Genomic DNA, 23,219 nt, shown 5'->3' with positions numbered 1-23,219 from the left:
TTTCCCACAACCACCGCTGTTTTCCCTTCTCCTTACATTTCTTGGTAACTGCTTAAAGATACTTGTGGAAACCACTCCTACTGAAGATGGCAATCTGAATAGAGTTACCAAGTTTTGCAGACCCCCTTACCAACTTGCCAGACATTATCATGAACTAGATGTGGAACAATCTGTTTGTGCTTAGGAATTTCCATTGCAAATGCTTTGCGTGGGTTGCATTCTAATTGATTTAGTGCGTCTGCAGCGGCAGCAATTACCACCAAACAGTTGGTGTTGCTATTGCTGCAGTTGTTGTTGTTGCATAATGCTGTGGGCCAAGAAGAAGTGGCATAAGAACCTGGCCAAGAAGTTGAAAACGGCGTGTGGGAATAGGAGGGAGAGGCAGGGGCAGAGGCGCTGCAGTCACAACAACAGAGTGAATGAAGTGCGACTGTTGTCACCTGTCTCAATATGCACTCTCGTACCTGTCTCAAGTACTCCCGGAGACCGAGGTCTCTCTATCTCCCTCTCTTTCCCATACCGAAGACCCGAAGACCCTCACCTGCCCGCAGTTCACACCTTTACACACACACTCACCCAGCTACACGGGCACAAATAATATGTCAAATGTTAATTCAATTGGTAATGGTTAGACTAACATTTAAAATAACATGTTTTCCATAAGTCAAGATTTTCATCGCTTCGTTTGATTTTCTAGAAATGCTTTCTTGTGGAAATAGAAACAGAAAACCTAAAAATAAATGTTTACCGCCTAATATTAAAATTTAATAAAACTATTGTATGTATAATTTATTTTAATATTTCAAGAAATATTTTGAAATTTTAAAATATTTAATTCGAACATTTTTCAGAACTTTATGACTCTCTCATGTAATTTTCTTTATTATTATTTAATCAAACGAATTATATTGTATACCATAGTATAATTAAATAAACCAAGAAGTAATAAGCTAAAGAAATTTATACATGTTTTGTCTAAAATGAAAGTGATTTTATTTCAATTAAAAATCGATCGTTAAATATTTTAAAAAATAATTGTAATATAAAACATATATTTTCCCACATTTCCGGATTTTTCGGAGTGTGGCAGACAATGAGACACGCACCTCCAGCGCTGACGTCGCCAGGTGAGCTCTGAGCTCAGGTGAGAGGGCGGGACAGACTGAACTGAGACGGAGGACACCACGCGGAAATCTACGCAGCTTAGCAATCTGCTTCTTTCTGTTTCTGTTTTTGTTTTTCTTTGGGTTTTCTTCTTTTTTTCGCTATATTAAATGGCAGACAGATGAAGAGGAGACATTTGTAGACTTTTTTTCTTAACACCCGCCGCATTTGTGTCAAAAGTGTCTAGACCGGCTTCAGGTGGTTACGGAGTGAAAACTTGCCCCCGGGTTTTTATTTTGTCAGTAGGTGGTAGGTGGTCGGTGGGCTGATGGGTGGGCGTGTCGGGGCCACTCAACGGCAACGCATTTGCGACACGTTGAGCGTCTTGATGAGGCCATTTGTTGGAGTATCGGAGGAGCACCTGTCCCCCCAAGACATCTTCATACTCATCCGCCCTCTCCACATGGCGCATCCGAGGTGTCAACGGAATCTGAACGTGTCTTCAGATCCGCCGCTGCGAAGGTGTCAAATGTCTAATGAATTATTGAGCAGCCATCAGGCGAGTGTGCTGCGGCCAAATGGCAGAAAGTCGTGATGTGGCCGACGAGTCACTCAAAAGGATTGCAGAATGTTCAAGGAAATGGGGAAAACATTTGACTTTATTTTGGGAAATTTAAAAAAATTATTTCAATAAATTAACTTTATTTTGGAAAATTTTGAAGAATTATTTGTTACTGCATTTTATTAAATATAGTAAATTTAGTGTGTATCGCTTACTAAAGAGATATACAATTATTTAACCTACGTACCTATACAAAACACTGTACCACAAACTACAAACAATTATAGTTTCCTTAGAAAAAACTAGCTAAATGCATTTAAATAAATGCAATAATAAATAAATCAATTGAATTTAAAACCTACTAACGATGAATAAGACTCGTTTTGTGAAAATAGAATTACAATAATTGATTCACACAATGTTGCAGCCACACATAAATTGGGGCCAAAGACCATTAAGTTTAACCAAATCGAAGAAGCCATTAATGAAAAGGCCCCCACCTTAACTTGACTTTCTTTCCCCTGCCATGAATAACAATTACCTTTAATGAGCATAGAGGCTGTTCCAAGTTCAGAATTACCTTAAAGAGTAAATGAAATTAGCATTTCTCGTGCTCACAAATTGCAGATTGAGTTAGTGAAGGTGCTAAATATTTTAGGGCTTTTCTTTTCGGGGCCAAGTCAACACTTTCCCACTCACAGAAGCCCAAAAGCCGAAAGACAAAGCAATTCTTCTCCCACTAACCGATTCTTCTTGGCTTTTCTTCAGCTTAACAAATGGCTTACTTACTTTGTGTGCAAATAGCAAATAGCAATGGAGCAGAGGCAATTTTTCTAACGGTAATTTCTAACATTTACCTAGTTACCGTTAATAGACAAGTTGGCCAAGTTGGCGAGAGCCAAGAGCCAAGACATGGAAAAATGTCTAGAAAACTGCAGTCAATGGCGGCCATTTCACAGCTTTCTTTCTTTCTTTGTGCACTCAAGTGCGTCGTGTCTGGAAAATTCTCTAGGGAGGAGGGGGTAAAGAAAAGGGGGGCGAAATGTGGAAAATGCCTTTGGTGCGTTCTATGTCGTGGCACATTTTTGCCTGACCAAGCTCAATGACTGGTTATCGGTTCCGTTTAGAATGGTTTCTGGTTCAAAAAATCACCATTCAGGCCAGCCAGCCAGCAACCGGCAAAATGCCACCTGCAACATGCAACATGCAGCACCATAACTTAATTGCATAAGTCTCCCAAATACCTCAATAATTGCACACAAAAAAAAGGAGTCCCGAAAAAAAAACAAAAAAACACGAGACAACATTTTATCATATCCAACAAATTGGCAACTAACAACCAACATCCAACAACCTGTTGTATTGGCCAGCTTCTTCGCTTAATTACAGACACACACTATGTTAATGATTTGCTTTTTTTGGTATTTCTGGTTATTGTTTGCATTTTTCGCCGTTGTACTTTTGGTTTTATCTTCGGTTGCATAAGGCGGCATAATAAAAACAATGCAACTACAATTTGTGGCAGCGTTGGCGGCTAATTACTGGCATTGCATAAAGGCAACTTTTTGTGTGAGCGCAGGTTGATGACTCAGGTTTTGGCTTGGGATGCAGATTTTTCGAGAAGTTGCATAACAGGAAATTAAATTTTTCAGCTTGCAGATTTTTATAAGATTTTCCAGAAAGTTTCTAAATTGTTTTACATTTATTCTCTCACATTTTAAAAAGATTTTTCTGGTAGTTCCCAAAAGTGTTTATTAAAAAGGTTAAAATTAATTTCTCAGTTGCAGATTTTAAATGGATTTTTCTAAAAATTCCCAAATAATGTTTATTTATGTTTAAATTACAATCTGACAGTTTGCAGATTGTAAGGAACCTGCACTGAAATTTCCACAAAATGTTTAAGAAACTTAAAAGCCAAAAACCACACATCAAAACAGTTCATGCCTTTCCGTTTACCAATCGCTTTGGCCACTTTTCGATCCACACATATTCCCACATGTCCATTAGTCAGGGTTGAAGGACCCCACTAATTAAAATGTTCCCCGAGTGCCAAGGATATCTGTTCGCATCTACAATGGTATATCTGGAATATGCATGTTTAACACGCCCAGTGGCATGCAAAAATAATCCGAAAACGAAGTGCGATGGCTACGAAAAACCCCGGGGTGTGTGTTGTGCGGAAAATATCTAGGGGGAGAGGTAGATAGGGAAATAGACACACATGCAATGCGGTTTTTCAATTTCCCCGATAACTAACTACCAACACACAGGGGGGCGTGGCTTGGTGTTGAAAGGGGCTTGTTGAACCACACAAATGACTAAATGAACGCCCTTGGAACCACCAACACCACCCAATTTAGATGCGGGTGCAGGCATCGCATTATGACAATGCCCGAAATGCAAATATTTTAGCCGCAGCATGCGGGTCCGATAAATAGTTTTCGACCCTAATGATAATCAATTTGTTATATAAATTTACGAAGGAAAAAATAACTAACGAAATTATGAAAATAACACAACGTAGATAAGAATTTGTAATTTAAATTTCGATCTGAATTTGTTATTATGAAACCAATAAAAATGTATTTCGAAAGTATTTAATTGTAAATTGTTTATAAATGTACGTGGAAGTAAAAACGATTTTAATTTTCCTGTTCTGATCTATTGATTTAGACTAAAACTAAATATTTAAAAATTATATTTCCTGGGAAAATAATTAATTATTTTTTTTAACATAATCCACACTAACAAGAATTCCCAAATTCCCCAAAAGATTAGACACTTTTTTATGGCCCCATTGTCTGTGTGGTTCCAAATTTTTTTGGCATTCCATACATTTTAAATGCAGCAGAAATTACACTTACAGTAGTCGCAGCACACACACATGCGCAGACACTTTGGTAATGAAATAAATTATTAGAATTTATTGAAGTTTGGCGACAGAAGCGACTCGGCAACGAAGGCCATAAACTCTAAAATGTAATTTAATTGTTGTCGACAGTAAAAACTTATCTCATAAATGCAGCAATCATTGTGCCGCACACGAAAGAGAGAGAGAGAGAGAGGGGCAGAAAGAGACAGAGGCAGAGCGATGCGCACATTTACATTTTTGGTTATTTTCTGGACTATCCTCGTTTTGTGATATGCCCCTGATGCTGCTGGTTTTGGCCTTTTTGATAATTGCATTCCTTAACTGCAACTGCTTTTCCTTTTCCATTTTCCCTACTCCTCACTAATTGGTAGAAATTTCCATTTCGCCTTCGTTACAGTATATATAAAATTTCGTAATTTTGCAATTGTAGTTTGTTGAAGTGAAAAATTAAAACTGCAAACAAAAAAGCCAAATTAATTGTGGGCAAGCAGTGACGCATGTAATTAGCATCATGTGGAAAGTACAAATAGTAAAAAGCCAAGTTTTTAAAATTAAATAATTTAGCAAGAAGAAAAAATACGCAAAATGGTGGTTATGAAATTGTTGGGCATGGCATAAAAGTAAAGAGAAAAAAAAAAGAATTTATGTCTAACAGCATAGAAAATATTCAACACAATTTTGACTCATTTTACAGTGAAGATGTTAAGTTAAATTTACTTGCAAATTTTAACCCTGATTTTCTCTGCACTTTGCTAAATAATCCCCTTAGCTCAATAACTGGTTTCGGTTCTATTTTATCAACAACTTAATCAATTTGCAATCTGTTTGCAAATCTCCAACGACAACAAATGCCTTGAGGTGTATCCACATATATGTTCGTCTGGGTCTGTGTGATTCTAGGAGATTGGGGAAAATATCCGAAATTGCTGGTTGCATATGGCCAACGACAATCGTTGCAATGCAGAAAAACGAAAAAAAATAATAACATAGGAGACCCCAAAAAATGTTCGAGAAATATTTATGGAGCACACAAAAATTTCTGCAGCAATTTGCCGATTGTTGAGCTACGAGGGGTTCGTTGCAGTGCAGTTAGAAAAAAAGTGCGGCAAAAATACCTAAACAAAATTTAATCGAAGCTCGGTGAGTGAAAGGCGAGGGGTGGAAGGGGCTGCCACTTGCATTCGACGGCTGAGTTTATTAGTTTATAAAGTTCGGTTTTTGTTTTTGTGTGTACCAGTTTGGTGCATGTGAGCAAATTGCTTTGGCCAAACACATACGATATATTAAAAAAAAAAACAGCCACACAAACATTGCAAAAATATGTATGTATATAAAATAGCTAAAACCCAAACTGGGAAAACTTCAAACTTGGGTTTTTCCGCCAAGCGACAACAAAATAATAATAATAAAAAAAAATAGAAAATTGTTGCTCCACTCGCTCTCTAATTGGAAACTTTGCTTGGCGTGAGGTTTTTCCCCCAATTATAACCGAGATCTACTTTTTGTCAAGGGGGATTTACCCCACAAACCCTTTACCACCTCTGCTTTTCCTGCTTTCCCCCGGCAAACTCGTTCACCGTTTTTTGCGTTTAGTCTAAATTTTTTGATAATAATATCCACTTTTTGTTTCTGTCTTAATTTGGTTTAAAATTGTTTTGTTTGAAACTTTTATTTGTTTATTTTTTGCAACTAATATGAATACGTTTTTGTATTGTGGTGAATTGTAACCCCTTGGAAGCTGCAATCGTTTTTTAGAATCATGAAAATTGAGTTATTTTTGACTGCAGTTGACATAGTAAAAAGTTGACGGAAACTTTTAATGCAGAAAATAATTGGAAAATGTATGTCAAACAAATAAAATCAAGCACTTTCTTGTATCTTTTTGTTCGGAAAATTTACAAAATTGAATGAAAAAATTCCTGGTCAACTGAAAAACTTTAAAAGAGAATAGAGTTGTGATTTATTAAATTTAAAAAGTTAGCCAGCAACTATTTGGCTGTATAGCAGCAACTGTGTTCTAATTATATAACCAACTATAGATTCTTTAGAGTTATAAAGCTCTCGAGTACTCTACTTAAAGTGACACATAATTACACTATGATTAGCTCCCCGATTATTGTTAATCTTCTTTCGAGTATTTCTTTATTTTCACAGCCATTGTAAAATCTCGGCACGCAATGCCTATAAAAGGAGCATTTACGAGTGCGTGATTTTTGTATTAATGCAGGCTTTTCGGGAAGTATGAGTAGTATAAGAGGAGGCCCAACTGATAGCCGTCATGTGAGGCGACCGCAAAATTGGCCAGACAAAAGACGAATCAGCCGAATGGAAAGATTTCCATGACAAATGTCATAAAATTCGTTGAGCGAATATATTTTATTTTCCTTTTCGCCGAGCTTCTTTTTTTATTCTAATTTGTCATATTTTGTCATTTAGCATTATAGTTTTGAGAAGGGCACACACATATCTCATTTGGATTTTTCGATTGGGTCTGTTTGGGGGGTAAATTTGCTCAAATGCCGGCGCCTATGGAGTATGTTAGCTGCTTGACAACAGCGGAAAAGAACGGAAATGCTGCTGCTGCCTAACCGAACCACCCCGAAAAAAGAAGAAAGAGGAAAATCGAACAAAATGGGAGCGGGGTTGTAGGTTTGGGGGCTCTGCGGGTTTGGGGCTCCCTCAAACAATGAGTTTGGGCCAAGTCCATGCCAAAACGGACATGCCAGCGGCAACAACAGCAATAATGCTGAGCACATCGGCCGAACCGATGCCAAGAAAAAAGGCTAACACACATACACGGAGAGAAAACAGGCACTGTGTTTCAGTGAGCGGCAGCAAACGGAAGAGACTTGACAACATACGCAACATGGGCGAAAAATGAGTGGCGACGACGCTGGAGACGGCGCACATGGCGTATGAGTGACGAAGCTCCGGCTTCAGACTCCGCCGGGAAAGGGACAAGGAGAAGAAGAGCCCAAAAACGAAAAAAAAAAAATAAAACCGACAACTAAGGCACACGCCCCGCACAGATTTGATAGTTTTTATCGATTTAAGTGGATTTTGGCCTCACACAAAACGAGCTTGCACTGAGGCGAAAGAGATGGCTATAAAGGGGGGTAGAGAGAGAGAAAGAGACAGCAGTAAAGGGGGCGAAAAAGGGGCGGCAGGGACATCACAGATATATAGACAGACAGCCTTGGTTTTTGGCAAGCGTCGCGGCCCCAAACAAATAAACATAAAACAAGCAAGAATGTGCGATTTGTTAATTTGGTTAGGACGAACGCCGAATTACCCTTACTTTTATTATAATTAAAATATCCAACAGTTTTATTAAAAGAAATACACAAACAACATACAATTTTAAAAATTAGATTTAAGGTGGTGAAGATTTTATTCTTCATTAGAGTCTCAAAAAAATATTTAGAAGTTTCTTTACTTTTTAAACAATTGAATATTCATATAATATGGCTATTAAAGTTTTTACCAAAAGTAAGATTTATAATTTAAAGTTATATTTTAATAAATAGGGATAAAGTTCGAAAAAACTAATGAACAAATTCCACAAATAATTGAATTTTTCTTATTTAGTATAATCAATTTCATAACATTTTGGTAGCCCTTTTCGATAGACCCCCTTTATCCACAAGGGCATCCTAAAATCATTGTAGTTCGCTGATGTGCGTCTTGGCAGGCCGCATAGATAAGCGCTCTTCCGCACACAAAAACGAAAAAACGACGACCGAAAAGAGTGGAGATGCTTTGACATCCGAAATCAAAGAGCAAAGTTTTGCGTATAAAGCATAAAGCTTCGACCATGAATTGTTTAACTTTTCGCCCGGCTCCAGCATTTTTCTTTATTATTTATTTTTTTCTTTTTTAGTAGTAGTAGTTCAAGCAGGAAGTCTGTGCGTGTGCCGCCACGCCCACCCTGCTATACTGCCTCCTGCTTTTCATTTTTTTTTTATCAACACTTTTGCCGGGGGGTCCAAGCAAATGCGTAAAAATTATGCCACAGCTTGAACGACTCGACACGAGCGAAAAAAGGAAAAACGCACAACAAAAATATATAAAGGAAAAAAAAGGAAAAGAGGAAAAAAAAATGGGAAAACAAAATGCTGGGCATACGGATGCTGGGGAAACCAAAGCCGGACAACCAATTTACTTTTATTTTATAGATGCCTGCTTGAGGTTTCTGCTGGGTTTTCCTCTAATATATATGCCATATTCTGGGTCTCGAAGCGTTTTTCTTTTTCGTTTGAAAGGCGTTAAATATTTCCCTTGTATGTGCATAATTTATGCCTACCAGCAGAGCCAAAAATAATAAAATGGAGATAAAAAATGTATTTATTTTGCTCTCATATATATACGCATGGGCCAACTGAAACTATTGCCCAACAACTATGGCGATTTCGCATGGAAAAAGTGCCCGGCTAAATGCGCATAAATATTAAATGAGCTGGTGGAGAGTGTATCAATTGTTCTGGCCCCCCATCTGGACCCTCGGTTGGAAGATGATGATTTAGTTTTCAGCACTCCATTGCAATAAATTCCGTTTGCCAGGCCATTTCCAACTGGTTTTGTCAGGGCGACTCTTGTCTGTCTACTCTCCGTACTCCGTACTCCCAATATACGAGCAGCATTTATAGAGAAATGTATAAAAGTACTATATATATGGAAGGGGGATCCCTATCCCCATTCCCATCCCTCCTAACTGCTTGGCACTCAACATTATAAATTGCCGCATGAGGGGCAACCGGGGATTCTGTTTCTGTAACTGGGCAAAGTCATTGCAGCCAAACAAAAACTTATTATTTATATACACATATTTGTATGTTTGCAGCGCTCACAAAGTACTAGTGGGATTGCGGAGGGGTCTCCACTCTCCACTCTAATAAATAATTATCGTATTGTTTAAGTCTCGAATGGAATGCCATAAATCATGACTTGGCCACTAGACGTCGCGAGATATTTGACTCTGAATTATTATCATCACAGTCACATCAGACTGATAAGCACTATGGCGACAGTGCGAGCGAAGATAGGGGCGGGAAGGGGGGTGCAAAAGGATGCTGGGGGGAGAGACCAAGGGTGGTGTAACCTCAAGTAACTCGGGTTCTAAGGGTGCTGTGGTGATGAAATTTGGTACCCAAGCTGGTTTGATTTAGTTGTTCAACATAAATAAAAATCATAAGTGTTTGCAAGATGAAAGACCCCAAAATTATTTAATACAATCAAAAGCTCTAAATAGATATTAATATTCTTTTGAAAGGCAGAAGTTAATTTATACAAATCAAAAAGGACCAACAAACTACATCCACCAATTTTCCTCATAAAACTGAGTTACTCCCTCTGTAAACCATTTTCCAGCTGCTAATTTTCCACAATTTATTCAAAATTTATACAGAAAACTTGGGGAGCCCCGTTACTTGAGTCTCGTATGAATATCTAATCTGCTTCCTCTTGAAGCCCGACCGTTCAGCCGACCAAGTTGATAGGCCCACCCAGGGGCCAACAAAGTGAGAGGCACTTGTTACCAATACGCCGCTTGGCTTTAGAGGGAAAATTGCGTTTTGGCCACAAAACGTTTGCCTTTTGGCTTACGGCCTCCAGCTCTTCTACACACACACAAATAACTCAGTTTTCAGGGGGAGGGCAGCGTTATAGGGCCCCAAAGAACAGTAAACGCGTCAAAATGAGCCAAAATCCAGCCTCAAACACACGAAAATATTCAAATAAACTGGCTAAAAAGGGGAAAATTTGAGCTAACTCAACTCCCGGGAAATATAGAAAATACGACGAACTAAGGTTTAAAGGAAAAGCTTTTAAGCGGGGCACCGGCATCGGCCACATCATCATCATCATTAACATTATCGGCATTCTGTGCCCAAATGAAATGCGGAAAAGCGCAGCTAACTACACCGCAACCATGCTGCAATGTTGCGGCTTTCAATCAGCGCAGGTGGACACCCATTTTCTCTCAAATTTGATGAGTTGGGATTTTCTAACGACAAACAAGTACACACTTCAAACGTAAATTTAATAGGCGGTCAGGCCCCTGATTTTCCCCAATAACAATATATAGATTAATTTCACATGTCTGTTATAACATATTACTAAATGTTGTACTTTTCTTGCGTCTATTATTTAGTACATCCTTTTCTGTACTTTCTCCTCTTGAATGGGCTATTTTAGTTCGATTATTGGAGCTAAGTCCCTGGAGTTCATTAGTTTTGCTTTTGGTACTCCCATAATATATCTTCTGAGATTTTCTAGATTTTTCTGTTAAATCATTTGACTGGAATCGTATTTTTTTAATATCACTTTCCGGTGACTTTGCCCTGGGTTTAAATATTATTTTTCTATCATCAGTTCCTTTTAAAAGCCCCTTAGGTTTGGGTCGAACATCTTGGGTCTTACTATACTTTGGATTATGATCTCCACCTCCAGGTGGGACAAATCTTTCAGGTGATGTACCTCGCCGTTTGATTTTCTTTTTTAGATCTTCTGCTGGAATATTTTCTTTATAAGGCTTTATAAGCATGAGACACTCTCCTGCAATTTTTCTATGATACCGTCGATTTCTAGAAATTTCTTTTCTGTAATCCTCGGGATCAGGATAATTTCGTTTACTGCTTTTTTCAATCTTTTCATATTGCAGAATATTATTAACAGACTTTTTGATGTGACGTTCTCTTGGTTTGGTCTCCTTTATTGGTTTCTCTGAAACATTATCTTTTCGTCCACTGTTTATCCGTTTAATTTTAGTCTGATTCGTAGATGTAGGTTTTTTATTTTCGAATGAATTCTTTGGAGTTTTCCTTGCTGATTTTAGAGAGTTATTACTTTTTGGCATTATCATTCGGGCAATATCTTTACCCGCTGGAGAATAACTTCTTTCTCTTGTTATCGGGAATATCGGATTTCGTATACGTTCTCTATCGATTGTCCTTCTCAGCTGATTTCTCTCCATCATCTCACTCCAATAGTCAAAGCCACCCTTGGGTTTTCCAGCTGGAGTTACTCTCTTTAATAAGAGCTCCTCCCACTCCAATTTCCTCTTTTCCCCAAGAGGAAGTTTAATAGGAAATTTTCCAAGATCCTTGATCTTTTGCTCCCAGCTAACGGGTTGGAATCTTTTTGGTTCAATGGGCAAGAGGCTGCTCTCCTTGAAGGGGTTAACCAGTCTGCTAAAATTCTCATATTTATATCCGAGATCATTGTACTCTTTATATTTCCATGGGACGACATCCGTGGGAAGACCTCCACTTGGTAATCGCACCCTTCGCTGTGGATCCCTGTGCAGCCAGCTCCATGGCATTCCATTGAAATAGGGTTCGGGCATCATGAAGCCACCGGAGAATCTGCGTCGGTTTTCAGTGCAGGGTTTTACCCTTGGCTTTGGCGGTTTTCCGTCTTGAAGTAACCTTCTAGAATGTTGATTTTGTACAACTGCAGCATATAGATCCGAGATGTGCGAAATCTGAACGAGTTGAGCTGCTTGAGGGGAAAGGGCTGCCATTTGAGATCTCGCACTCGGTACGCAATCGTTGGCCAACATGGGACTTTGCAGTATCTCCTCGCAGGCCTGGGATCTCATTTCCGCCGTCATATTGGCATAGGGATTCTTAAATTCCCGTCTGGACCTCTGTTCATTGTAATAGCCAGACTGACAGGGACATCGTGCCGGCGCATAGCCATATGGTATAGACTCATCCGAGGGATAGCTCTCCAGATCGCCACCTTTTTGGTAACCCAATCGCCTGAGTCCCGCCCACACTTCGCTACCCGGTGATTTCGATTTCGGTTGTCCTGGCATCCCGATTCTCGAGAATGGTAACATGGCATCCTTGCCGCAATAACCAGGATTGTGAATATTCTGAAGACTATCGTCCTTGTTCTTGCATCCCGAACAACACTTGTTATTTCGCTTGCATACTTTGGGTAAATTCAGAAAGTACTGCATCATGGTTATCAAGATGAGCAACGTCCGTGTGGGAATGGGCTTCCTCAGATTTCCGCATTCATCGAATATCCCGTAGTAAAGCTCACACGTATCGGGCAGAACGAATGGTATCTTGAGCGTATTCCAGCCCAAAATTAAGGGATATAGAATTCTGGCGAAGAGCTGCAGGGTCAGTTGATGGAGGAACTGGCAGACCGAGCTGGTCGATTTGTTTACCATATTGGCCAGCAACTGGATCATTCCCCCGTTCCTCTGACCCCAACGCCTTTCGCTCGACACACAACAACTGGCGGCCCTTCGACCCTCCAAATATGGCCTACAACTTTGGACCCGCTGGAGGCGACTGGAGGCGAACTGCGGCAGACAGGCCATCGGATCTGTGCGATCGCTGTGCGATCTGCAGCAGCAGGAATTCATTTTGGCCCGACCGTCTTGAGGTTTTCGAAAGGGAAAGGTGATTAAAAACTGAACAATTTTGAAGTTGCCCGGATAAGGCAGTAATTTGGAATGTTATTTGTCTACGAAAAATATTCCTATGCATACTGGGCATGTTACAAAAATGAAGAGATAACATTACGAATTTATTGAATTTAATTCACAAAAGATAAATTAAATACAAAATATGAAATAAATAAAATCAAGGGATAAAAGTACGAATTTATTGTACCAAAAATAATTTAAATAAAAATATAAAATATTTAAAATTTGGGCATTACAATACGAATTTATTGCATATTATATACAGAATATTATTAATTTTTGCACTATTTTTTAGGTTCCCCAAACTGGGGTTCCAGCGACTTTCGCTCCCCGGATCTATACTTATCACTAATAGTCGAGTGAATGGAATACCGATCCGCATACTGATCTATTTGATCCTTTACAGATCCGCGTTTGATCCTGGAGGTGGAGAACTTGTTTTTGGAATTTAGGCGAGTTTGTCTCGGATGTCGGGGCTGCCAGGTCCAATGTTTCTTTGGATCAAAGGGCTCATGGAAGAGTATGGGCACCTGATCGGCCAAGTATCTGCGGGGAAGTTTCGAAGCTCTCGGCACCTTTGGGTAATTGTCACGGACTTTTCCTAGAACGAAGGGCCGTATTGGTTGCTCCGAATTTCTCTGCACAATGGCGTTGTACAATTTCGAGATCTCCACAGCTGTTTTCTTTTCACGTTTATAATCTGCTTTGGCCGTTCTTTTCCACTCTAGATCCACCTTTTTTAGGGCCTTTCTTAGATCCTCATAGGTTATATTGGTTCCCTTCTTTTCGATCAGTTCCCTGATTAGAATGCGAATACGTGCTGTCCTCAAATCTCCCACAGGACCCACATAGCTGCCCTTGAGGCGATGTCGCCCTAGGTCTTTCATCAGCAACTCCACATACTCATCTGGCTTGGCATAAGCTAGGGCCAGTTCGTCGTTGAGAAAGAGAGACTTTCGTCCGAATGTTTTCTTTTTCTTTTTTTTACGCAAGTCTTCAAGAGATGCCTTCTCAGATTCTGATTCTGGCTCCATTCTTTCCACCGTTTGTAGGTCATGATTATTAATGGTATTTTTCACCCTCTGTGGTAACACTGAACTGCCAAAGGTATGAATGATCCAATCCGAAGATTCCAAACTCGATTCTAAACCATTTGCTTGATGACTGAAAGGATATTTTGGCAAATCCCTTCGGTCATCATTCAAATAGTCCAACAGCATGGGAAGTAAACTATCGAGGGCCTTCGACTGGATGGGATTTCTTAAGTTGCCATGATGATCGAATATGGCCATATAGCGATCACAGACATCTGGAAAGCAAAGTGGCACATTGCAGGCATCCCAGCCACAGCCCTTGGGGTTCAGCAGATGATTGTAGTTCTGCAGGCTGAGCTCGAAGAGAAACCCGTCAATTTGCTCGGGACAGTAGCCAATCACCTTGGCCAATTGCTGGATTTCCACTTGGTTTCTCTGCCGCCACAGACGATGCTCCTGGGATAGGCATGTGGATCTGGTTCTGGGAGCTTGTCTCTTGCGGATCGAATCTATTCTAAGTCGCTGCGGAAATTGTGCGACCAACTCGCAATTTGTGCCAAGCATGCCTATCTTGCGGAGGATTCTCTAATTTTTTTAATAAAAACTTTGGATTTCAAGAGGAGCCAAAAATAAAATGCATTGGGGATTTGTAAATTGGAATTGGAAAAATTGGCAAATAAGTAAAGGCCAGCCAAATTTTAAATATTTATTTTATTATTTATCATTTTAATATAATAAAATGTTTAGACAAATTTAAACCACAGTTATAAAGGTATGTTGCATTTTACCATGAATAAAGCAGGTTGATATTTAGAAAAAAATTCAAAAGCAGGTAAATATACCTGTAAAAACCTATCCCAAGATTTCGGACATTAAAGACGCCCTTCTCAATCAAAAATCCAAGACTATTACTTGCTCGAAAGCCTAGAACAAACCCATTTCAAGCGGCACTCGTTGCCTAATCTATTTATAGACCACTATAGAGAGCTCACCTTGTCAAACCCATTGGCAGGTGTAAATAACCCTCAGTTGCTAACCCTCAATATGCCATTCGTTGGAGCATTGCGCCGACTGACACGAAAATTAAATAATGGTCTTCACTTTTTTTTTGTTATTTCGGCCACGAAACGTGTTCGCGAGGTAAAAAAGTAAATTTGATTATGTTAATTTTTGTTCTTGCATTCCATGTATTTTTTTATGTGGCGAACACACCCAAAACCCGAAAAGGAAATTAGGCCCAGAATGCTGATGGACAAGTGTGTGTGGGCCAAACAGATAAAAGAGATGAAGACGAAGAAGCGGAATGAGTTGAAAGTCAATAACCGCAATAAAGCGACGGTGGGATTTTCGGGCCTAAACAAACACGCAACTTGGGCCGCTAAAGAAAAGTTCACCGACCTCCGACACAGTTGGTCAGTTTTTTTTGGCCGAAACTGAGCGGAAATGATCAACAGTTAGGCGGTGCACTTGTGCAGGCAACTCTTTCCAGCGTTTTCGCCAAAACAAACTCTTCAGATTCACACGTACAGTGTGTAGTGTAGGCAAACTCAAACAGACCGTAAAATTAATAATTACTAAATTGCATGTTCTTCTTTTTTGTTATCACGGGGCATAAACAATAAATTTGTATGTCAAAAATCTAAGTGCAGATAAAAGTTTACACGTAAGCCTCAACAACAATAATAACGACATCATCATCATCAGCAATCTAAAATCAACGCTCAGCCATTGGGGAATGTTTGGGCAATTGAGTTAAATTTATTTGATGGGGATTTTGTTTGTCTAGTAAGCCTCTTATGTGAAAAGCACTCGAATAACAGGGGGTTCACTATAAAATGTATATCTCTATATCTGTTTTTTTCGCAATAAAATAAAAAGTTAGATCTCCTTGGCAATCAAGTGAAAATTTGTTGACCCACTTAGAAATAAACCTGGTAAGCCTGACCACCATTTTCCATTTAAAAAACAATAAAATAGGTCAGCAGTGAGTCAGGTTAAACTTCATTTATATACAAAATCCTATCCTTTATAGTTGTGTACGCAAAAACCCCAGGACCAGCAAGGAAATAACGTTTTTGGATTTTTCAAGTATTTCTAGGCGTCTAAAAAATTTAAGACCTGTTTTAGTTTTTTATTCATACTTACAATGATGAAAAATCGGCAGCTAGTATTTTATACTTTATCCGTCCCAGCAATATGCATTTAAAGTTGTTTTATAATTGTTTAGCAATTTTATATTTTTTAAAAACCTTGGCGCTTTATAAAATGTTTATTACTTGTTTAATGGTTATTCTATAAATTTTATTTTATAACAATTTAGCTAATTGGAGTTTACAAAGTATTTAGTTGTATTTTTGATTAGCGCAAAAGTATTTAGCAAATATCTGTTGACCTTTTAAAGGCTTTTAATTTTTGTATACGATTATAGTTATTATTTAAATTGCACAAAATTGTTATTGTTATTTTTTAAATGCTTATTAAGTTTAGTCGTAGTTGTTATATGTATTTAATGTTATTGCTGACAAAAGAGTTAATTCAATTTGTTTTGCGTGATTTGGGCAAATCTATTTATGAACACAGCTTATGTAAATATTCTCGTTGATTTTTAGCTGGATTTATTTGTATTGCACTTTGATTGTTAGTTTAATTGGAATGCTTCAGTGTTCGATTTTTGTATTGCACTTTAGCCCACACAGACTGAAAAATAAAATTATGCATTAGGTAAAAGTTTTGCTGTTTTTAGACCCAAATTGAGGTTACTCGGGAATCGCTTGTTTATAATTCGATAGCAGCAAGTAAATAATTTTTAATTGTTTATTATACCCCTTCGGGAGTGATTTTTGTTGTTTGTTTGGGGCTGTTTCTTTGTATCTACAAGCACTTGTATCTGCTTCTCGCTCGCCATTTTTATCTATCGATAGAAAGCTTTCGACTCTATAAATTCTAGAAACTTATGGCGCCGCCCCCGACCAAAATAATCTAAAAGTTCGCCATGAGTAGAGCGATATATTCTGGTGAAATTTTCCATGTTAATTAGCTGAAAGTTGGGGGAGTGGAAATCTCTCTGAAGCTTTGACCTTTTTTTGCACTTTATTTTCCTTAGAATTGGATTATGTTTAATCAAAGTTTTGCGGCCTTGAAGTTTCTGCACGTTGAAAAGTTTTCTATCCAAAATTGATGGGCAGCTTACTTAGAGTATCTGCAAGATAGCAGAGTTGAAGGTCTGCAGGTTTCGGGAAATATTTGCCTGCAGTCCAACTTGAGATTAGGTTAGGTCAGTTTTTGGGTCATAATTCCTGTAGGCAAACTTTGATAAGCCAATTACAGTTGAAGTTTCTTGCAGATTATTGGCTGGACTCCATCGGTAATTGGTTGTTACTGAGAAGCTTAGCAAGTAATAAAAGTTGACGATAGTAAAATATATTGATGGGGCAAAAACTTAGATTTAAATGTTTTTCTGTGATTCGAAGAAAAAATGTAAAGTGAAAACATCAAAATGAAAATAATTTCTGAGAACCGCCTTGCATTATTTGTTCAGCTGAGCTAGAATTCCCAGAAAGCGTTGAGTAATGCAGCTAGAAACTAGAAACGGCAATATATTAATTACCAAGCACTAGTTAGCTAACATAAGTTCTAAGTACATATTTTAGCATTTTTAAACGACCCATAAAGCTTTTGCCTGCAATTTTTGAAAATGTTTAAATTGGCAAGCACAAAATAACTGCAAAACAAACAAACAAAGTATAAACAATGTTGTTTAGATAATTATATGAATGTAAAACATTTTTTATGATGACCCCAAAATGAAATGGTTTTTTGCGAATTTTTATGTAACCTCAATGTGGGCCAAAAAAAAAGTCAAAAGTCGACTATAAATTCAATAAACCAAAGGCCATTTTTGCACTTTTCTTAGGACTGTTTTTTTATAGGGCTCAGTTTTCTTATTCACACATATACACACACACGAGCACGTTGTTCTGGGCTGTTTATGTTTTTTTTCTGATTTTCTTTCTTTTCCTTCTTGATTTTCTCTCCCACACTCGCTCACACACACAGTCCCACACAATGCACAGTGAAATTCCGCTACACCGGAAATTACAATTGAAAAAGTGGTTGGTTTTGTTTGTTGTTTATTTTCTTTATCATTCTCTTTTTTTGTTGAACATTAACTAAAACGTCACACGAAATTTGTGTTATTATTTATGATTATGGCGACTGTGTTGCTGTTTTTTTTTTTATTATATAGCGTTCTTTTTTGCACAATAGAACAGGATGCCAGGCGAAACAACAATAAGGTTGTGTAATTTTAATTTTCAGTATTAATTTTGAATATTTTTTTATTTTAGATTAAATTTTTTTTTTGAAAATGTTTTCGATTGTGGTTTTAAAATTGTTGATAATGTTTTAAGGAAAACATTTTACGTGGAAGTTTTTATGTTACTAAATTTTTAATTCTTTTTTTTTAATTTTTTTGTTTTTGCACCACTTTTTTTACACTCACTTTTAATTGTTTAACTTGTAGAAACAACTATTGTTTATTGCAGAAGGAGGATGAAAACACACGACGCGCTGCCCTTCCTCGATCCCCTCTTCGCCGCTTTTCCTCTTCAGTTTTCCGCTTTTCAGCTGCGCTGCCAAACCGTACAGTTTGAGAGTTAATATCGGACTGCCAGCAGCCGCCGATCCGAATCGGTGCACGACTGGAGCGAAGCCCGAAGTCCGTTCTCATTGGAACCGAGACCGAAACCGAACCCGAATAGTATCTCAAAACTGGAAGGCGGTACTGGAAGATACTTTTTCGCTCGGGGGCCCCGCATATGTCATTTGTTGTTGGGCGGGCGAGCAAGTAAGGAAAACGGAAAAACAACAAAAAATACCATATAGACCCGCAGCACAGCTGAGCGGAATATTTACTACACACAGGCGGGTAAGAGCGATTTATCTGAGAGATACAAAAGCGAACGAACGACCGTCACCGCAGCGTAGTAAGCACACAGATACGACTCGGCCACGCACACACTCTTGCCCAAAAACCGGCATTCCTCTCAGTGCATTTTATTTTATTTTATTTTTTTGTTGGATTTAAAGAGAATTTACTGAAGACCACAGATTTAAAGAGCGCCGCTCTTAAAAAAATATCACAAGAGCTATTTGAGTTGGCAGAAATTTGTGTGATTTCCCGGTTTTGCATATTTTTTCCAGTTTCAGCAATTTTGAAATTGATTTTCTGAACTAGTTTTCGCTGTGCAAATATTTTTAATTGCATTATGTCGCCCAAAATTTGAAAACTTCTGCAACAGTTGTTCTTTATATTTGTTTTTCTTCTTTTTTGAATACAAAATCACGATTGCTGAATTTTCATGCGAAATTTGCATTTCTGGGCCATAATTAACGAGTTTTGGGACTTTAGCTTGAAATTGGCAAATAATTTGAAGCATTTAAATTTTATTAAATTGTTGAATTTTTATTTTTCAGATGTAAGTTTACTACAAAAATGTTGTAAAGACCTTTTTAAAAATGGACTATATATAATTTAATTTTTAATATATAGACAAATTTACATTTTTGTTTGAAAAAACTGAAAGTGAAAAAAAATTAAAAACTTTTATTAACTGAACTAAATAAAAATCAACCTTTGAATGAATAGCAAAATTTTAATTAAAATCTGTAAAGCCGGTCTGAAACATTAAGTAGCAGCATAATTGATAACCCCAAGGAAACCCAAGACAGAAGGCAATAAACGAGATTTTGGTTTTCTGAGTGATAAGATTTTGAACTTTGACAAAGCGAAAACCAAAAACAAAACGTAATTGGACACTTTGAGCACAGGCATTTATGTTAAGGCAATAACTCAGAGCGCCAAGTCAGAGTCGTATCAGTTTTCCGCACAAAAATAAATTGAAAACTTTTGAGAAATAACCCAAAGTAATAGCTGCAAAATAATAATAATGTGTGTGGCCTTTGAAATGCGAAACGTTTTATGGTTGTATGTATTTTTTCGCTTCTTCTTCTTTTTATTTTTTTCTTCTTTTTTTTTGGAGCGAGTAAAACACAAAAGCCATAAGCTAAAATGCAAACTAAGTAAGAATTGTGTTAGGTCGCATCATCATGAACGCGATGATGATGATGACGATGCTACACTACACTCTAATAAAATTTACGACAATGCGAATGACTACGGCGACGACTCAGTCTTAGTCTGAGAACCAGATGGAGATGCGGAGTCGGCGGAAGCGGGGTGTCTTGTAAGCCCTGCAGTCAACTAACCAAAACTAGCAAAGACCAAAGGCCCGAAAAGTATCTATATAGCGCCCCCAAACCCACCGAACCCACCTCTACTTATACACAAACATATATATCTGCTCTTTTGTCTGGCTCTGGTGTGGGAAAGAATGCAGTGAAGGGAATTTCCAAGTCAAGACTTGGCAAGCCATGGCCGTAATGTGTAATGTATCTCTTGGATACATTTTTAAATTGTATGCCATACGCTGCTGGGGCTGTTTTGGAACGTTGACAATGCAACTGTATCTGTATCTGTAACTGTGGCTCTGTATATCTGCATCTGTATCTGTATCTGTGCCCCAGCCAAAAGGCCAACAGCATTTGCATTGGCCATTGCCAATTAATCAAAAAAAAAAAAAAAACGAAGAAAAAAAGCAGCAGTAAAACGCTTAAAAAACCCGAAAAAGAAACCTGCAATTGATTTCAATATTTCAGCAGCATTGTATCTTTCACACAAAAAGCGCCGTATATCGTTGCGTAAATCAATATATATGCAGACAAATAGTATTGCCTTGTTTTTTATTACTCCGCCCACTTTCAAAGGCCTCTCGAGTGCCACGCCTAAAAATGGCCCACAAGTATCTGAGACATATAAATGGTTTCAAGTACAAAAAATTTACAAAAAAAAAATTTTTAAACTTGATTAAATATTTTAATTATTCATTATTAACATTTTCTGTATTTATTTAAAAAAAAATTATTTGCATAAAAAAAAAACATTTTGTAACATATTTATAAAATTTTATATTCTCTAACTAAAACAATAGGTTGAATTTTCTGTTATCAGAAAAGAGTTTGTTTCTCATTTGGTATACTATTTTTCTGACCACATTTGTATCTTTGAATTTTTTCCGTCCGAGTGTTTACCTTTCCCTTGTTGCATGCCTCTTGTTGCACTTTTCGTGCAACGTTTTCAATTCGATTCGATTCGTTTCCCTTTTCTCGATTTCTCGCCGCACTTCCACCGTTTTCTCTCTGGCTTTTTGTGGGCTAGGTCAGTTCAAAGTTCACGTGTTTCGCCTCTATTGATTGAATCACCATCGGAATTCGGGCATTTTTGGTCCAGCGCCAAAGCAACCTGTTCCCTGGCAACTAATAGTTTGGAAATTGGGGGAGTCTTGCCTTCGCTCGACTGCATTGTTTACTCCCTTTGACTTGGCTGCCATTGTGTACCTCATTAATTGTGGATGGTTGCAGTGAACAGCGCCCAGATTAGTTCACTAGATATGCAATTAAGCAGTTGGTTATGCGAATATTCGAACGGAGAAGATATAGAATTGAATTGCCGAAATTTTGGTGAATGGAAACCAATCATGGAAGAGCGAAAGGAAATAGAAGAAGCATTTATTTCAATTATGTGGTATTTTGTGGCTATTAACACGAGTTGGTAAGCTAAAATGATTGGTTTAATTTGAAAGCCATCATTTTCCTTGATGAATAGAAGCAATTTGAGAAATTTCCCTATTTACAAGCACATCATACAAAGTAAGAAGAACACTCCATAAAAATATTTTGTAAACTAGAACCATACAACCACATCACTCCGCAATTCAGGTCACTCCGACAACAGATGGCGCTGCATGCGAAATATTTTTGCACCAGGGCATACGCATAATTTCAATTGCTAGCATCAAATGTTATTTTTAAGCACAACAATTTCGCTTCAGGATGGGAGGCCAGTTTGTTTTTTGGGGGGAGCAAAATTCTGGGTGGGGGGGTAGCACAGAACTCTTGAATTGTTGTTCTGGGGCAATAAATTGAAATGCACAAAAGAGCTGGGGGAAAATAAGAAGAAAACCCGTGCTGGAACAACTGAGCAAAAGGAAGCCGGGTCTTGGTCTGCCCCTTTCTTTCCAAGCTCGTTTTACAGCTGCTGCTGCCCTACACTGTAGAAAATAGATATTTTTCAAAAAGTTGGGTGATCAATTGAGGATAAATGCAGCCAAAACCATAAAGAATGAAGTACCTATATTTAAAGATATTGACTTCTTTTATTATAGTAATGCCAATCTGCATTTTTTGTAAGCTTTTTATTTTTGCACTTGTAAGCAATCTTTTTTTGGTGACATATTTTTCTTAGTGTACTTGTTGCTGTTGCAACGATTTAGTTGCGGGCCACTTGTCATGCGAGAAGGCAGCATTCGACATTCGGCATCCAGCATCAGAAGCAGTTCTGCAACTGGTCGCCTTGCCCGAGTCTTCAAATTGCCAGTTAGCCAATCTGCCGCTCTCTCTTCTGCAGCAGCAGCAGCATCACCGCCCCCACCCCCTTTCCGCCTTCCGACCCTCCAATACCCCTCAATAAAAACAGAAAGCCCCTTCGAAAAAAAAAAGAAAACCCCCCCTCCCATCATCAACACTTCGCCTGTCCACATTTTTGCAGTAGTCGAGTGGCTTTGTTAGCGATGCGGCGGCGACTTGCAACTTGTTCTGAATTGCGGGCCAGGGGGTGGTGATTTAAGGGGGTGGTAAAGGTGTGCATAGCGAGAAAATACGATAAAATTAATGAATTGCTTTTGAAACAGAAAAAACTGTTTCAAAATTGCCCAATTGTAATTCTATAAACACGCAGTTCTAAAGTATTATAAACATTTCGATTTAGAAACTTTTCAGGAAATGAATTTTCAGAGACCTTTAATAATGTCACATAATAAGCATCGTTAGTTTTTATTATATTAGGTTATTTTTACTAAATTACAAATATTTCTTTAAGCCTAAATTATGTTTAAAATATTTTTCTCCGTGTATCAGTGGAATAAATCCGAAACTGGCCACTTTAGACCGAGAAAGAGACAGAGAGAGTTAAAGAGAGGGGAAAAGAGAAGCTGCGTGTAACCAAGAAAAAAGAAGAAATGGCAATGGGAATTGCAATTTGAGGCGCAGCATCTGTGTGTGTGGGATTTTCCAGTTGCCGTTTTTTGT

The 23,219-nt window shown here is 38.1% G+C and overlaps 3 protein-coding genes across 5 annotated transcripts in view; all 3 read right to left on the bottom strand.

Annotated features, from left to right (window-relative positions):
- Positions 1-23,219, bottom strand: part of mtgo (miles to go) — a 135,850-nt gene that overhangs the window by 45,437 nt on the left and 67,194 nt on the right. The window contains exons 1-2 of one of the 2 annotated variants that reach the window (XM_017158569.3): positions 18,517-18,698; positions 16,161-16,712 (exon numbers count right to left, since the gene is read on the bottom strand). The exons of the other annotated variant lie outside the window; for it this stretch is intronic. The gene's annotated coding sequence lies outside the window, so the exon portion shown is untranslated. Of the gene's footprint in view, positions 1-16,160; positions 16,713-18,516; positions 18,699-23,219 lie in introns of those variants that run through there. 2 annotated transcript variants of the gene reach the window in all.
- Positions 10,555-13,024, bottom strand: LOC108068789 (uncharacterized). Of its 2 annotated transcripts, none has more exons than XM_070219750.1 (2): positions 12,718-13,024; positions 10,555-12,663 (listed from the first exon to the last, which is right to left on the bottom strand). In XM_070219750.1, exons 1-2 carry the CDS (start codon positions 12,916-12,918, stop codon positions 10,639-10,641), a joined length of 2,226 nt encoding a protein of 741 aa, XP_070075851.1. In that variant the 5' UTR covers positions 12,919-13,024; the 3' UTR covers positions 10,555-10,638. The 2 variants fall into 2 exon arrangements, with proteins under 2 accessions (XP_070075851.1, XP_070075852.1); XM_070219751.1 differs by having other exon boundaries at positions 10,555-12,652; positions 12,718-12,843.
- On the bottom strand, positions 13,220-15,988 carry LOC108068790 (uncharacterized). Its single transcript, XM_017158572.3, has one exon. It carries the CDS (start codon positions 14,577-14,579, stop codon positions 13,266-13,268), a length of 1,314 nt encoding a protein of 437 aa, XP_017014061.2. The 5' UTR covers positions 14,580-15,988; the 3' UTR covers positions 13,220-13,265.

The sequence above is a fragment of the Drosophila takahashii genome, chromosome 2L (assembly GCF_030179915.1).
Source record: "Drosophila takahashii strain IR98-3 E-12201 chromosome 2L, DtakHiC1v2, whole genome shotgun sequence".
NCBI lineage: Eukaryota > Metazoa > Arthropoda > Insecta > Diptera > Drosophilidae > Drosophila > Drosophila takahashii.
The sequence above is the reverse complement of the archived record's forward strand: the minus strand, read 5'-3'. Positions and strand labels throughout refer to the sequence as shown.